This window comes from Ctenocephalides felis, unplaced genomic scaffold (assembly GCF_003426905.1).
Source record: "Ctenocephalides felis isolate EL2017-DRISC unplaced genomic scaffold, ASM342690v1 CF-g0.4_SCAFFOLD_00845, whole genome shotgun sequence".
Classification (NCBI taxonomy): domain Eukaryota; kingdom Metazoa; phylum Arthropoda; class Insecta; order Siphonaptera; family Pulicidae; genus Ctenocephalides; species Ctenocephalides felis.
In genome coordinates this window covers 32,302,955-32,321,657 of record NW_020536999.1, presented here as the reverse complement: position 1 = coordinate 32,321,657, position 18,703 = coordinate 32,302,955, and the positions used below count along the sequence as shown (strand labels likewise).

At 26.8% G+C, this 18,703-nt stretch overlaps 1 protein-coding gene across 1 annotated transcript in view; it reads left to right on the top strand.

Moving 5' to 3' along the window:
- Positions 1-5,241: 5,241 nt before the first annotated feature.
- LOC113382307 overlaps positions 5,242-18,703 on the top strand; it is a 38,417-nt gene continuing 24,955 nt past the window's right edge. The window contains 20 exon segments of the mRNA XM_026620767.1: positions 5,242-5,385; positions 12,927-12,970; positions 13,076-13,160; positions 13,360-13,406; positions 13,923-14,016; positions 14,646-14,686; positions 14,760-14,862; positions 14,996-15,022; positions 15,108-15,154; positions 15,591-15,681; positions 15,754-15,780; positions 15,854-15,900; positions 16,167-16,263; positions 16,539-16,571; positions 16,650-16,696; positions 16,848-16,944; positions 17,419-17,451; positions 17,613-17,659; positions 18,101-18,206; positions 18,623-18,685. Of these exon segments, the coding sequence (XP_026476552.1) occupies positions 5,316-5,385; positions 12,927-12,970; positions 13,076-13,160; positions 13,360-13,406; positions 13,923-14,016; positions 14,646-14,686; positions 14,760-14,862; positions 14,996-15,022; positions 15,108-15,154; positions 15,591-15,681; positions 15,754-15,780; positions 15,854-15,900; positions 16,167-16,263; positions 16,539-16,571; positions 16,650-16,696; positions 16,848-16,944; positions 17,419-17,451; positions 17,613-17,659; positions 18,101-18,206; positions 18,623-18,685 (1,246 nt within the window). The 5' untranslated portion in view covers positions 5,242-5,315.

Here is an 18,703-nt window from a genome sequence, read left to right as displayed (position 1 = left end):
TGAAAAAAAATTCCTTAAAATTTATAATGATGAGCTGTGCTTTATAGATCATATTGGTGCATTTGAAACAGATCAGTTGAAAACCGTATTGATTAGTATTTAAAGATTGCGAAAACTCTATTTTCAAAATAAATAGTTGAACGTCTGATTAAATTAAATTCATTCATATAGCAATTCTCAATTGCTGAGTTGATATATACGTATACTTATATCGGAAAGCAGCTTAAGATCAGATAATTTTAAATTATCTAAATGTAAGTGGTATTTTGCTTAAGATAATTTCCTAACGCCTAGATAAATTAAAACTATCAAAATTCAAATTTCACGAAAGCTCAAAACAAGCTGACCACATTTTCGATGCAATATAGGCAATTTTCTTACATATTGCAATTATTCTCAGTGATCTTTGATGTCGGTAGCATTCATTATATTTGTCTATCATTTTTCGCTAAAATATAATAAATATTTCAAATTAATGACGTGTTAAATACATAATAGCTTACGTAATTCTGCTTGTTAAGCCCCGTGAGTTCGTATTGACATTGCATAAAGAAGTATTGATAGAGCAGTGCCCATGTTTATATTAGAATATGTGCGGTGTGTACGTATAATAATCGCTAATGGCGTGCAAATACGAAAAGAATGAATCACATGTTATATCTGCAAAAAATTATAACTATTTTTATTAGTAAACATAGTTTAATTTGCTACGAAAATAATTAGTTACGTCATTTTATCAATATGAGCAATTATTCACGATTTCATCGAATAACAAAACTTAAATTAATACATACATAAATTAGCTATCATAGAGCTCTTATTATTTTCATTTTTCAACTTCCAATAGAGTGAGTTATGGTAATCGCAAAAAAATCTAAAATAAAAATTCTAATATATCTCTAGGTTTCAAAGGTTTCTAAATTTGTTGGTATACCTTAGAAAAAATGTATGCGTGTGTATGTGTGTGTGTGTGTGTGTGCGGATATAAATTTTTGTTGACGATTTCGGGAACACGTATTCTAATAACGGAAAAAACATTCGATTTGTATTAATGAGAAGACGTGTTGATTAATTTTTGGCAAAGACAGGTCTAGCCGTTTTGAAGATACGAGGCAAAAAGAGCCAAAAGTAGTAACAAATTTTGAGAAAACGAAGCGTCCGTTTTCCAATTTGGATAATTCAAAAAACCTTTTACTTCTATCGACAAACAAAAATAATTTTTGCGAAGGCAGGTCTGTCGGTTGTAGAGATCAAGTGAAAAATGTATATTATATTTTTGTAGCCATTTTATAAAGATTATTATAATAAGTATGAATTATGTTTACCGTTAGACTTACCGTTAGACTGCGATGCGGAGCTTATGCGCTTCGATTGCTTTGAAAATAGTTCAAAATTTTCAGAAAAATTCGAAGTATAAAAAAATTGTGAAATACAAAAAATGAGTCAAATATTTCAAAACAGCCATTTTTTTTTCAAAAAAATTTAATTCTCAAAGATCTCATTTTTTTCAAAGTTTTCAAAAAAAATTCAAAGTTTTTTTTTTTAATTTAATTTTTGGTACGGGAAGTTCCAGTAATTTGCCTTAGGCACGTTGCCCTGCACTACTAGTTACATTTTTACTTTGAATTTTTTATGAAGTTCATATTCATTTTATCTCAGCAAAATTTTTTATTAAAAAATGAGAATGAAAACTACATTCTTTCGATTTGTTATGGTAAAAAAAAAATTAACTGCTTTTCTGAATGCTTTATAAATTAATTGAGGATTAAAATAGTATTTTAAATTTTAGTGGGAAATAATATTTCACTGTGTTATTTTTAAATATCAATCAATATATATCATGAATCTGAATGAATGAATTTCATTCTAATATATGGGTGTTCCATAGTGTGATGGTTAAACTAACCGACCCATATGGACGTGTCTTGAGTTTGAACCCCGCTCTAACAACATGACATCGTGCAGTAGCGATGTTCATTTTTGCTTGAAAAATATAGATTAAAAATATGTTTTCAATTGGAAATATCTTATTTGCACTGTAGTGTAAAATGAAAATGGAAAATCTGTTTTACTATACTTTCTTGAATCGAGTTCTAGTTTAAATCAGCTCACGGACCTGCCTTAGGACAGTACTACTCATTATATCATGAATCAGGCCAAGCAAAAATAGATTAATTATATTAATTATATTTATGGATAAAAACTTCATCCGGTTTAATAAAGCTTTCCAGATAGCACCTTTACTATATGTGAATTGGTCAATTTAATAACGTAAATTGTTCATATGTTTCTCACAATAAAAAACATTAACAGGCTGCTTCAGTTGTACTTACGTTATATTTACATAAAAAAGATACTATTAATTTACATAGTTAGAGTAAAAGTACATCAAAGCTTTCAAGCTTTAAAGCTCTAAACTTTCCAAGCCATATAGTTTGCATCATTATGCTTTATAGAGCTATTTTATTCTTTGTATTCAGATATTCTGCTGAGCACAAAATCGAGGCTTAGTACAGTCGTTATTTGCTGTATGAAGTAAAAATTTATCATTTTAAAATACATGTTTTGATTATTTTTTTGCAAAATAGGTAAAAACATCATCGAAAAATATTTTATTAGTTTTTCTTGCAATTTCAGTTTCAACAAATAAAACTTATGGAAACAAAGTCAGAAATGTTTGTAGCATTTAGGAATGAATTGTAAAGTAATAATATGAAAAAAAAATAATATTATTCATAAATGAATTAATACAAAAAATAATAAAAACATGACCTTCCAAAAGGTTTTTCTGTTTCCCTCTAATGTAAATTTTACTTTGTCAATTTTGATTAATTAATTTTCAACTGCAACATCTCTATTACGTGTCGCTAATTAAATTCTGAACTATTCGCGAAAGCGTGCGCTCCGTTTGATAAATAATTAATGTAACATTGTAATTATGAAAATCATTGACAGGGCTTTCAATATTATCTTTACAAAAATTCAATTCCTAGCATAGACTTATGATAAACATATTTCTCAATTGGTCTATCTATAATAAAAATATTTGTGTTGGATTTTCTTCAAAATTTGGTATTTTATTTATAAGTTTGTTTATATTGTTAAATTTATATCACAAATCACGTACTTTACGTAGAAGATATTATTCTGGAAATTACAAGCATTACTGTAAATAATCGCAGTTGACAATATGAAACCGAATCAGATGTACGCAACCTAAAGACTAAAACATCAAAAAAATTAAGTTTGTTGATTCATTGATCAATTTATTCAAGACTATTGATCATATTTTTGTATTTTTATTTATTAAGAATCAATTGCAATTATCATAAACATAGATTAGGAATAAATCCTGAATAAACATTTAGTAATTTGATAACAAAGCATATCTCAGTTTTATTATGAAAGTTGTTTTGAGTATGTTTAAATATGCGTTTTAAGAGAAACTAGTGGGGCGCATGGCATCGTGCCTTAAGGCAAATTGCTGGAACTTCCCGTACCAATTTTTTTTTTTAAAGATTAACATTTTTGAAAAAAATATTACTCTGAAAAAAATAGAATTTTGAGAAACTATAAATTTTTGAAAACATTTCCTTTTTTTAAAAAAAAAAAGACTTTTTGAAGAAAAATTTATTTTGAAATATTTTGGAAATTCTGACCTTTATTGAAAACAATCGTACTGCTTTAACTGCATAGAGACGAAATATCAAAGCGCGCAAGCGCCGCGTCGCCGTCTAACGGATAAACATTGGTACGGAACTCATAAGAATGTAAACAAAATTGATACTTATTTTTAAAATCTCTATAAAATATTTGATAATTTGATGCGCATATGTCTAATGATCATTTTTGACCGACAAATGGCTTTTTTTTTAATTTTTTTACTAGATCTCCGAAACCGCTGGACTTGCCTTCATAAAAATTTGATCATTATTTCATCTTGTTAATACAAGTAAAATGTTTTTTAAATTATTCAATTCGGACGCTCCGTTCTCTTAAAAACTGTTACCATTTTTGGCACTTTTTGCCCCATATCTTCGAAACGGCTAGACCTGCCTGCGCCAAAAACTAATCAGCACGTCTTCTTATCAATACGAATCGAATGTTTTTTGAATTATTCAAATCGCTTCATCCGTGTTCCCGAAATCGTCGACAAAAATTTGTATCCGCACACACACACATACACACACATACACACATGTTCAGGAGGTTTTGAAACGTAAAGATATATAAAAATTTTCATTTTCGATTTTTTTGCGATTTCTATAACTTGCCCTACGTGAAGTTAAAAAAGAACCCAACTTACCCACAATTTAAATTAATTTAGGTAAAGCATTATTTTTACAATAAAATTAAAAATAATTAATATAAACCTGTAATGAATTAAATAACACAAATTATTCATTGTTATTACAATTTACGAAAAGAATGTTTTTTTATTTATTCCTAATATTAAACATTTTGAGATATTTTTAATTATAATTTTAGTGAATGTACAATTTGACTCTATAAAAAAAAAAAAGCTCGAAGTTACCAAAGTAAAAAACATTACACATCCTCAAACAAAAATTTGAAATCGTAAAATTATATAAAAAGTTATGCCAAAGTACAACCTGATTGACTAATAGCTGTTAATGGAACTGCATTCATTTTGCTGAATATTGTAATGTGATTTTTTTAAAGAATTGTCAAACTTTTTATTCCACATGTTCGATATTGTATACAATTTTTCTATTATATATATGTGTAAATGCACATGACAATAAATGCAAAATATTTAATGAAAAAGTTTAATTCCCAAAAGAAGATAACTTATGTATGAATCCACATTTATGTAACATTTATTTAAAAAAAAAACAAATTGTTTTTGAACTTAGCAACGTATATAAACATTTTTTTTAAAAAAAGGGGGATAGTTTGAATAAACTAATTTGAAATAAATAAAAAATACAAATAATAATAATAGTATTTACTTGAATAATCAATTATAAAAAAAATACCAATAATTGTCATTATATTTGCTCAAACTCATTGTCAGAGAATTTATCAAAGTTCGTTTTATTCTTCTCTAAGTTTATAAACAACTGCTCGATTCTATGAATCAGAAACCATGGTAATCCATGCTAATTAGTAATACATGTATTATCATCTTGTCCCCATACAAGTCAAAAAAATTTTTTTTACCAGTTTCTTTATAAAGAATCACAAGATCAGAGATCAGTACAGTCGCGTTGTAAGTGACCGAGTTAGAAGTTCTGTCGTTTTATTTGTGATATTCGTTAGAAGTTTATTGTAAAATAGTAGAAGCAATAAACATGAAGAGTTTGCTACTACTCGTAGCAGTTTTTGCTGCTGCAGCACACGCCTTACCCACGGCGGAACCAAGTTAGTTTTTAGCTATATCTTCGTATTTCAAAATGGATTAAAATATAAATATATATTAAAAATAGTATTTATATCAAAATATATATACGTATATATATATATATATATATATGTGTGTATACAATTATACATATGTATATATATACGTATATATATATAAAACCTTCAAAAGCTTAATATCAAATAGAAGGGTAAAAAAGCTGATTTTGTAGTGAATATGAACAAATTGGAAAATAACTATCAATTATTACGTTATTCATATAAATCAATATTTAAATATTATTTATTTAAAAATACATCTGGAAGTTTAGTCCTAATTTCCGTAATAATATTTTTAGAAAAGAAAAGATTAGGAAGAAAATTTTTAATGAAGAAATATGAGAGAACTTCGAGCTCTCTTTTTGTTTTCAGGAGCACTTAGATATGTGAATTTCAAATTTTGTATTTGGTTCGAAATAAAAATATTATTTTATAGATTACTTTTTAACCAAAATATTTATAATTATCATGTTTCATTTTGTAGAGTACTCTCTACATTTCCATAAGAGACTTATTGTTAGACTAATAATTTATATAATTGGAACTAGTACGAATCACCTACCATATCAGTATTAGTAATTTGTAAAGTGTAAGTAGTAGTAATTTTTAGGAATTTTGGGATTTTTTTTAAGGAAATGGGCAAACAAAGTACCTACAAAATTTTGAAGTATTTCAATATTTTTGTAGGAACTACTGATGATATGAAGTTAGATGACTGAACATATTGAAAAATATAATCTCTATAGATTTTAATTTTTTTATTTATTGTTGTGCCTTCTAAGATTCTATTCATATATTTTAAAATAAAAATTAGCTATCTTTGGTATCACATATATAGTTTTTTTGTTTTGAATGGGCCTGAAAAAGGTGATATATGATATACCCAGAAACGTTTCAATTATGTCATTATTGAAAAAATAGATGAATAAATATCATATATAATTATAAATTCCTTCCTCTGGAAATGTTTCAATTTCTGGAGTATATTTTTTTCAACCTGCGAAATATTAATGAATGTTATGTTTCATGTCAAATACTGCTTGATACTGAATTAAATTTGAATGATACAAAGTGTTAAATATACCTCTTTCATCTATAAAAATTCAAAATTGCAAGTTGTTAGAATCTTTTATGAAACAAGTCATTACATTAATGCATGCAAAATGTATTGATGCGCATTTTCTTTAGTTCAATGAAAATATTATTTGCAATAAATGTCAATTATAAATTATTTTTATGCTGCATTAAACATAGGTATTATATTTATTTTAAACAACGCTTATAATTAATCTTGATTAATGCAATAAAGTATACAGACAGAAAAAACATTTAATTGCATTATGCAAATATTTACAAAGCTTTGAACGAGATTTTTAATGAACGCTGATGTTTAATGAATATAAATATATGTTTAAAAGATAAAAAGTTTTTGATTAAATTTTTTATTGAAAATATAAATATTGAAATTTTCATTCACTATCGATTTTGCAACTATCAATTTTAATTGGCTATATGGTTATTGCGTTCAATATTATATTGTGAAGAGTTTATGAGGGGTTGATTATCAATAAGACGATAAAATTAATTATCGTCACAATATGTTTATAATAAATTTATAATTATTTGAAAAAACAATTAATATGTTGAATTTTTTGAAAACTGCTATCAAGCGCTAAACAGTATCTGAAAACAAAACTAATGAATTTATACTAAAAATTAATTAATGCATATTACATACGTATATATGTTTAGATAAACAATTGTATAACTTTTTAATTATTGATATTTTAAATGCTGAAATTATCTTCAAATTCAAACGTCAAGATTCAATATTTTTTAATCAGTTATTCAATTTCCTTGAACCTTGTGTGATAATCTTGAATATAACACGAATGTGCTAATATGATGTATCATTAAACATATATGATACTGATTTGAAATTTACATAAACGACATCAAATTTTTACGTAATATTATATACGTAAATATATTATTAGTTCTTGTAATCTTAATTGAAAGAGATTTTGTAGGTTTCTTTGTCATTTTAACGGTTACACTTCATATAAAATTTAATGTTATCCTTATACCATTTTCTGTAACAATATCAAGGTTACCAATATCCTGATATAAAAATCTAAAATCCTAATTATAATTTGACACATATACGAGGTCTGTTCAAAAAGTACCCGGAATTTTCGTTTTTCAAAAAAATATTTATTTATTCGTCTACATTAATGTGGTCCCCTTCAAAGTAGTCCCCCCCCCAGATATAATACACTTATGCCAGCGTTTTTTCCACTTTTCGAAGCACCCTTGATATTCACTTTTTGATATGTCCTTGAGCACTCTCAGCGATTTTCTTCAATCGAGGAAAACCGCCGTCCTTTCATGGGTCTCTTCAACTTTGGGAATAGGAAAAAGTCACACGGAGCCATATCTGGTGAATTTTTGCACTTTGCAACACTTTATTTCATTTTTTACGCAAAATTTAATACAAATTCTTTGACTTTTCAATTCTTCCATTGTAAAAATCGCCGAGCTCAGAAAAACACGTCAAACCTTAGCGACTACCACAGACAAAGTAAACAGTGAATATAGCTGAAAATATCATCATACTTTAGGGGCATGTATACCAACACAATAAAAAAAAAATTTTGACAATCAGACACTCCAGACCCGCGAAATTTAATTATTAGTAATTCCGGGTACTTTTTGAACACACCTCGTATTCATATGTTTGGTATATATAATAGCTCACTAATTTTTATCTAAACACATGCATGTTATTATTGATAATTTTGCTCAAAATTAGGACATGGCTATAGCTTTGTAGATAACAAATTTTAATTAAACAATAATAAAGTGTTTAATTATTAATTAAATAAGCTGACTGTCTAGTTTTTGCCCATTCAAAATATAATTTTTTTGATATTTTTTCTCCACATATATCGATTATAAAAAAAACTATATAGCAATAAAATAAACTTAGTTGAGTTCAATTTCATTACAGTTATAAAAATTTGACTTTTTTAAAAAATTAATACGAACTTTGATCAAGAGTTTCAATTTGCTTTTTAAATCTTTTTGAACGTTCGTATCTTTACATACAATATAAAAAACAAAATATTATTGAATACTTTTACATTCAAAATTACTTATTTACATCACATTAGTATTCTATTCTATATTTTATAGTTACTTGTAATTATTAATATTATCAATATATTTTATAATGAAAATATTAAGCATTAAATTATTTATTTTAATACATTTCATTAATAATTATTATTTTGAGAATTATCGGAATAACTTTTTAGAAATATCTTTGCGGTTTATTTATAACACAATTAGTTAGTTACTAATTTTGATGTTTGTTTCATTTCTGATTTCAATTCGTGAATTGATATTTTTCCAATTACAATTGAAATTAAGTCAACTATTTAAAACTTTAAGTCAAACCTTCTATTAACACCGACTTCTTTTTGAGAATCTCAAATATTAATATATTGAATCATTACTAATCTAAATATATTTTAATTGCAATTAATAAGTTGTCTATTATCGAATTGTTTCAACAAATTCAAATGCTTATTTAAACCACATTTCTCTAATGCGTCAAGTGAAATTATTGTTAGTATATTTCTCAGTTTAGTTCATTTCTATAATTTTAATTTTTTGCAATTTCAGTAGTTAAGCGGTAATAACAAATATATTCGGCATGAAGAATTGACAGAATATTGTTTATCGACGAGTATACTCTTTATTTTATAATAAAAAATTAAAATATATTCTCAAATTATATAACAATACTGTTATAAAATATAAAAATAGGTGTAGGTGGCATTGCACCTTAAAAACAGCAGATTACCTCGAATCTGACGATACAAATCTAAATTATAAATTATTATAAAATTGTAATAATGATAATAAAATAAATAATAGATTTGATGGAAGTCTTTTTTGCAAATTCAATTAATTGCAGGGTTTGTTAACTTCCCGTAGAGTAAGTTATAGTATTCCTTCAAGAATCTAAAATGATCATTTTGGTATACTTTAGAAAAATGCATGTGTGTGCATGTGTATGCGTGTGTGTTTTGTGTGGATACAATTTTTTGTCCGCGATTTTGGGCGTACGGATCAACCGATTCGAGATATTCAAAAAAAAAAAAAACATTCGATTTCTACTGATGAAGAGACGTGCTGATTTAGTTTCTTTTAATATTCAAAAACCAAAATGATTCGGATTATTTAATTTTTGTTTTCAAAGCGTGAATCAATATTTAAATTTTTCCAATTACGAATAAAATCAATTCAAATACTATTAACAATGGCTTCAATTTGAGAACCAATACTTGATTAATATTAATCAAAGCGTCTGGTTTCATTTCATATCGATATTGTTATATAACCTACCCGTAATCGTAATGGGCGATTGAACCCGTGACCCGACTGCAATGAGAGAATTCTTGTTCTGTCGCCTTATTTGTCTCATATATTGCCTTGTTTGTTATTTAATTGGCTCTGACAATCTGTACAATGTAACTACACTGGAAATCTCACACATAAACGAAAAGTGTCAATATTTGTGACCTATTTGATTGCGACACTTTCATAATGTTTGCTAATCAGTATTTGGGTATTTTCTATTTAACAATGCTCTTTAGAATGTAACAAACAAGTGGTCAATTTATTTGGAAAATTTTGATTAAACAAAAATACATAAAAGTAATTTTAAGTTCTAGTAAATTTTAGAGCAACATCTAAAAACTTTCTGCATATGCATATAACTTACAACATATACTATACCGAGCTTTTTTTAAACTTTAATTATTTTTTATTTTGAAACCACTTCTTATAGACCTATAATATTTCAAGGAGTTGGTTTTAACAATTTACTTTATATCCAGGCAAAGTTCCATACAAGTCATGGACGAGTAAAACAAAAGATCCCCTTGTTAGTTTCAAAAAAATACTGAAAGAAAAATCTGTTTCCTACATTTCTCACATTATTTCATTAATTTTCCTTAAATATTTACATTTTTTCTTTAATTTTAATCAAATTTATTCTCTAAGTAAGCTTTTTCCGCATCGAACTTGTTTTGATCTAAAAATATGAATAGTATAAAAAAGGTCATCTAATGCTTTTTAACTCAATATATGGCAATTTGCTGTAAGTTAAAGAAAATACTTTATCGGCTTATTCTCAAAAAATAATTTATTCTGTAAATCCTCTTATAGAGGTTCTGACAGCAAAAAATCCGTTTATTAACTTCCCGTAATGTAAGTTATTGTAATGGGCCGAAAACCGTAATTGAAAATTTTTACATTTCTCGACGTTTTGAAGGTTTCTGAACATTTTGGCATACTTCAGACAAAATGGATGTGTGTGTGTGTGTGTATGTATGTATGGATACAATTTTTCGTCCACGTTTTCGGGCGTACGGATCAACCGATTTGAATAGTTCAAAAAACATTCGATTCCTATCGATAAGAAGATGTGCTGATTAGGTTTTGGCAAAGGCAGGTCCAGCAGTTACGGAGATAAAGAGCAAAGAGTGCAGAAAATATAAATCGAGTTTTTGAGAGAACGGAGCACCCGATTCGAATGATCTAAAAAACATTCAATTAGTAATGATTGGGAAAAGTGGTTATTAGTTTTTCGCATAGGGAGGCCCGGCCATTTCGAAGATACGAAGCTAAATGTACAAAAAATGGCAGTTTTTGAGAGAACTAACGTCCGATTTAATTGATTCAAAGAACTTTCTGCTTGTCTTAACAAAATAATTAATTTTGGAAAAAAAAATCTGTTTCAACTTTTTTTTTTAATTTTTTGTATATCGAAAATAATTCAGATTTAATTTTAATTCTGACTATAGTTCTAATATACTTTACAGATAATTTCAACTTTGCAATTCAGTTTTCTTATAAATATTAGACAATGTTACAATATATAAATATTGTAACATTGTCTAATCTAATATTTATAAGAAAAAATAATAATTTATTAATAATAAAATAAAAATAATCTATTTGAAAACATTCAGTATTCCTCGAACACTTCGTTACGGTACGGGAAATTCCAGCAATTTGCCTTGAGGCACAATGCCACTCACGCCACTAGTTAATAATTATTTTAGTATAAATAAAGTTGATTGATAATTAAATTTACCTAAAAAACTTTCACCTTTCGATTCCGATGGTCTTGAACTTTTTGTTATTATAATATAAGACTAAACTAAAGTTGCATGGCGTGCCTTAAGGCAAATTGCTAGAACTTTTTGTACCGATACTTAATATTTTTAACAGAGAATATTTTACTTTTTTTATTGGACTTGCCCAAAAATTTAATCACTTCTTCCTTCAGTAAATAAATGTAAAATGTTTTTTAAATCATTTAAACCAGATGCTCCGTTGACTCAAAAACTAAATCGACATTTCTTGCACTTTTGCGCTGCCTTTGTCAAAAAACTAACCAGCAAACTAAATATTTGTATAGAAGAAAGAATATTTATAAATTAAATCTATATAACATTCGCAATTCTTATACGATAACCCCTAATATCATAATTTTCTTTTCGCGTATGTGTATCACCTATACCTAAACCATACCTAATCATTACATTTTACTTGGTTATACGCCTTATAACTACTATATCGTACGTTCCTTTACCACCACACCGTATACGCTCAATCCTTACACTTATACCTAAACCGCCTAACATTTATTATCTTATGCCTACAATTTCGCTTACATACTATTTTCACCCTTACCGGGAATCGAACCCCGGTCCGCCGCGTGACAGGCTACGACCTTAACCACTCGACCACCGTAACGGTACAATCAACCGTCTTTTTTCGTGTGTTGTTGCGTCACCTTAGTATTAGTTACTCAATTAATTAGAAAATGAACCAAAGAAACAACAGTGTGTTCCATAATATATTTTCAATGGGGGGATAGATAGAGTAGTGGTTAAGATGCGTGACTGTCACGCAGAGGAACCGGGTTCAATCCCCGGTATAGGCAATAGATAGGTAGAGATAATACATAGGGCGTAAGGTAGAAATAAAACACATTAATATCAAATAGGTATGTAGCGTGCCCGATATGTATATATATATACAATATATATGTATATATATATATATATACATATCATATATATATATATATATATATATATACATATATATACATATATATAATATATATATATATATATATACATATATATATATATATATACACATATATATATATACATATATATACATATATATATACATTTATATATATATATATATATACATATATATATATATATATACTATCTTAATCCGCCACTGTATATACATATATATATATATATATATATATATATATATATATATATATATGTGCGTGTGTGTGTGTGTATACATTATACAAGTAGTATAGTATATTAATTATACTTATTTATTTATTTATATAAATATATGTTTTATTGATCATAAATATTTTGCAGCTACGACTGCAGTTCCTTGCACACCTGGAGAAACCAAACAAGAGGTAAATTTTCTTTCATTAAAATTTCTTAAAATTAAATTGTTGATATTTCTAGATAATAATTTATTTGGATTCTTTCTTATTTATAAAAAAATATTTTTATTCTAGGATTGCAATGAATGCATCTGCAAAGCTGATGGTACAGGATATCAATGTACTGAAAGAGAATGCAAACATGACCCAGAATCGAAAGGTAAATTTATAATAGTTTTATTACTATTTCAATATTTACTTTTATTGTCAATACATTACGATATTATCTCGTTTATGGGTTTCTTTTATGCTTCATAAAATATTTAATAATAACTATGGTGAGATATAACCTTTTTTTTCAGAGTAAATAGAGATAATATTAGCTATCTTACAGTATATTTTTATTGTTCATCTTCCAGCGGACGATCATGGAAAAATTTGCGAACCAGGATCAACGAAGAAAGAAGTAAGTTTATTTATTATGTTATTTACTTACAATTAGTCGTAAAGGAATATTTTTGTAATTCATAATTTAAATATATTGAAAAGCTTGAAGATTAGTTTGAACAAAAATTTTCAAGTGTATTTGACGCATAGCGTATGATTTTTTTTTCATTTCAAGTAGCTTATAATTAAAAAACTTAAATTCCTTATGAACATAATTATATATTAAAAAAAACATAAATTCTTCTATAATAATAGGAACTGCATGAATATTATTCAAAACCCTGATTCAAGTTTTACTTTTTATACTTACATTTTTTATTTGAATACTGTTGCAAAAATAGTATTAGTATTCTTAAGAAAAATATAATGCATTTTATTCATTTATTTTGTAATTTGAGATCTAGTATCTTTATACAATGACTTTTTACTAATGACTGCAATTATTTTATATAACTTCATACACTAGATAGTTATTTTATATAATTTTCATTAAAGTAAAAACACAATAGATTATTTATCATAAATGTATTTTTAGGACTGCAATACATGCACATGTACTCCTGATGGTAAAAACTATATGTGCACATTGATGATGTGTGGACATCATCATGAAAAGAGAGAAACTGAAAGTAAGTTCGAAAAAAAAGTTTTTTTATATTTTATTAATTTTTTTTAGTATTGATTTATTGCATGTCGAATTTATGTGAATTTATTGCATGTCGAATAGAATAATTATAAATTTCAAATAACATCCACTTTTTATGTCCTAATCCACACAGTATTGTTTCCACCATTACAGCTCTTCAAAATACGGGCCTCAAAACCAATGGCTCTATAATTACAGATGTTGCAAACCTTGAAATAATAACTTAATGACAATAAGTAAATAATACAGAATTAAAATAGTATTTGCTAATACCAATATGCTAATATGCTTGTTAAATTACCACATTTAATTTTAAGTATTATAGTTTTATGTTAATAACCATGTATGGGCATGAACTTTTGATTTAATATAATATGTCGATGCTAAGCACATATGGTGCAATAACCTATTAACTTGGCCAAAAAAAAAACGATTTCGACTTCTTCCATTCAAAATGAATCTTTAAACGTCTTATCATGTTTTGATAAAAAATAAATAAATGTTCGAAATTGATAATCATAAAGCCACCACAAATAATATAGTATTATTACCTTTTCCAACACCAAAATGTTTTTAAATAATCTATTTCAAAAACTATCCGTTTTGATTTAGGTGTTCCCGACAAATGCAAACCCGGTACATCCAAAGTCATTGTAAGTTCAATTTTAGTAAAATTATTTCCCTTAGATTATTAAATTTGAGTTGTAATAATGTATTTCCAATAAGGATTGCAACATATGCAATTGTGCAGCGGTTGGTGTGTGGGCTTGCACTTTAAAGAGTTGCGATGGTGGAGATGATTCTGCAATTTTACGTTCTCGTCGAGCAGGTAAGAATTGATGGTAAACCTATTAATAAAGATTACATATATCCTTCTATTAAAGCAATCCTTTCATATCTTTCTGTTTGCAAATTTATAAACATATGAATATTTATATTAATTTTTTTTATTATTTTCACAGTTGAAGAAGTCAAAGAAGTCACCATTCGTAAGTACCATCATGAATATAGCAACTATACATGATGTATCGTTTTGGAACATTTTTCACAATATTTTTAAAAATCTTGTTTTAGAATCACTTGCAACTACGCCATGTACTCCTGGCCAAGAAACAAGATTGGTAAGCACCATCATGTAATAAACTAACATTAAATTTTACTTTATAATTTTGATATGGCGTTTTCTGGCAATAATTTATAAATTTATGAAATAGTAGATAATTTATGAATGTCTTACGCTTGACAACTTCTGTACAAAATGGGTACTGACTTATAATATTTTCAGATCTTTATTAATATAAGGTTGTCAAATATCTCCCTTCCGCCTTTGTATTATAAACCAAGAGCAAAAAAGCGGAAGGGAGATATTTGACAACCTAATATATTTTGTTACGATTTATACTAATTCAACTAATACATAATGGTCGTTCAAGTTGCTAGTATTTCATAATTGTGTGGTACAAGTATATAATTGATCGATTGATTATTTTATCATTATAAATATTTCATTTAATCACCAATTCAACTAAATTCCTAAGAAAAATAATTGCATTTTAGGATTGTAATACTTGCAAATGCGCCAGTGATGGAACAGGTTACTTTTGCACCCGCCAAGCATGTGCTCCAGTTCACCATCATAAACGATCAGGTATATTAATTATTTTATATTATTATAATTTTAAAAAATATATAAATTAATTATAAATCATTATATTTTTAGCTGAAGAAGTGAAAGAAGTGACTACAAGTAAGAATTGAGTTAATATTTTATTAGAAGTCAAATAATTATAATTCAAACCAATTTGTTTAACCATTTTCAGCTTCTTTGGCAACGACTCCATGCACTCCTGGAGAGAAGACTCAAATTGTGAGTTTATATTTTTGAATTATTTAGAAATATATAATAGGGTATCAAATAACGACTAACTGTTGTGAATTTCTAAGTTACTTAGTAACAAGGTTATGTAAATTGCGTGAATTTCATTTTCTAAAATTTGCAATGAATCTTTTCTATTGATTTTCGATTCCCCAACTTCGTATGAATGTGTGTATACGTGAAAAGTTTGAAAACGATTTTATCAATTCATAAAAGCTACTATTTGATACTATAATATATTGAATAATTTGTTTCAGGATTGTAATACTTGCACCTGTGCCAGGGATGGCTCTGGATACGCCTGCACTCGCAAAATGTGTTTGCCAGCCACCCACGATCGTCGACGTAGAGAAGGTATTAACTTAATCAAAAACTTTTCCTGATATTTACTTACACTGTGTACTTTATATGCGAACCAGTTTTATATTAGAATAAAATCTCAAACTTAAATATAATATTATTTTTAAAACATTGGAAATATTAATTAGTTAACATTTTTGTGAAAGCAAATAAGAATTGTTTAATATTTTGTAACAATACTAAATGAAAATCCATGGCTTTGTAATGCTTTAAAAACATATGATTATTTGTTGAATTCATTAATAAATTAGTTATCTCGTTATTTTCAGCTGAAACTGAAGAAGTCAAAGAAGTCACAACTGGTAAGCAATTTGAAATTTCGATACGCAAATTTTAAAATCTCACTATTTTCTGGGATATAATTTTAACGTATATTTCAGATACTTTGGCAACCACTCCATGCAAAGCAGGAGAGCAAAGACAAGTGGTAAGAATCATATATATGTAACAATTCTTTTATATCTTTAATTTTTTTTATTCTGGTACTCAATTTTTATACAAAATATAACTACATCATAATACATCTCCGGTTTTTGGTTACTAATTATATATATTTAAAATTTTATTATTATTTTTAGGACTGCAATACCTGCACCTGTGCCGCGGATGGAACTGGATATCAATGCACCCGCCAAGCTTGTGAGTTTGCAGTACATGATCGTAAACGTAGAGAAGGTTCGTTGTATAATTTGTATGATAATAAATGGTAGTTTTCTAAAGGCAGGTCCATAGTGTGAGGACACCACAAAACAATTATTCCCTTTCACTTCCTTATTTCCTGTACCATTTTATTACCAATAATCACTTTTTTATTCATATTCATGCATTTTCCTTTCCAAACCTCCGCTTGCATTACTCCTGGACCTGTGCTTCGCCCTTCAATTCCCTGTATTATCTCTTTTATAGTTTGTATATTTAATATTAATTTAAATATTGAAGAGAATATTATATATTTAAGAGACTCTAATTTTTCAATGAGTAAATCTATTTCTGTAGAATTTTTTAAAATGGCATATTTGCATTTATTAGTAGATTTATTTTAATCGTTTTATAATAATCTTCAACATAATTATTTTAATTGCAATATTATCATTTGATATCTGCCATCAACCAATATCATCCTACTTAATAATTTTTTATTTATTCCAGTTAAAGAAGAAGATATCAAGGAAGCCACAGCAGGTAAATTAATTCATTTTTCTTTGATTAAATTAGATAAACGAAAAGACTTTATACCAACTCATGATTATTTATGCATAAAATTCTATATGTATTTTGGCTAAAATTTATAAATTCATAAATTCTTTATATCATATATTTCTTATATATATTTTTTTTTATAGAAACACTAGCAACTACCCCTTGTACTCCAGGTGAAAAGGCTCAAGTAGTAAGTCTATACTTTAGAATATATATTCACCATTAGAATTAGTTCACCTTTAATTTAATTATTTTATTTTATTTATTTATTCCTAAGCAAGTCAATAATAATAAATGTTATTTCCTTGTCAAGCTTACAAGTAACTAAAGTGAAGTAATTTTATAATATACAAAGTAGCTGCGCAACGTCCGATTCTGAAATAGAAACATTAAACATTAAATTTAATGTTTGTCATCAAATCCTTCATAATAATGTTTTTGGCCGATTTAATGTTTTGATATAAAATTTGATTTGTAGACTGCAGATTTTATAGAAACCGACTATTATATCGGCAACATTATACTTACCAGCAAAATATCCTATAATACGTAAACAAGAGCAATATATCGTCAGATATAAAGTAACTCACTTTTTAAAAAAAAAAAAATTAAATGATTTTTGAATTTTTAGGATTGCAATATATGCACTTGCTCTGCTAATGGTACTGGATTCGCTTGCACTCGCAAAAGTTGTCCCGTGTCGACAACGACAGCCCACAGCCGCAAACGTAGATCAGGTAATAAATTTTTATGAAATCTATTTATATAAAAATTTATATTAAATTCATATTAAATTATCTATAAAAAATTTTATACAAAATAGCATTTAAATTATTAAATCACAACATAATAGTTTTATAGTGCTATATTAGGAAACTAATTTTGTTGAAGTTTCTGAACTACTGATATTACTTTTATTAATTTAATACACTGTGTGTTGTAAAAAATTAAAAAATTAATAAGTAATTAGATTTTTATCTGTCTATTTAATAACTTTTAATAAAAATGCGATAAAATGTACTTATCATTTATTTTTTTTTACTATGATATTTTTTTATTTCTACGCAATTTATTAAGATTAATTTAGTCCATTATTATTTGACTATAATATTTTATGCTTTTGAGAAGTAAAATATATGATGTTATTTCACAGACGATGAATTGGAGACAGAGAAATTACAGAGAAGAATGCACACCTGGCGAAAACAAACACGATGTAAGTACAAACTTTTTT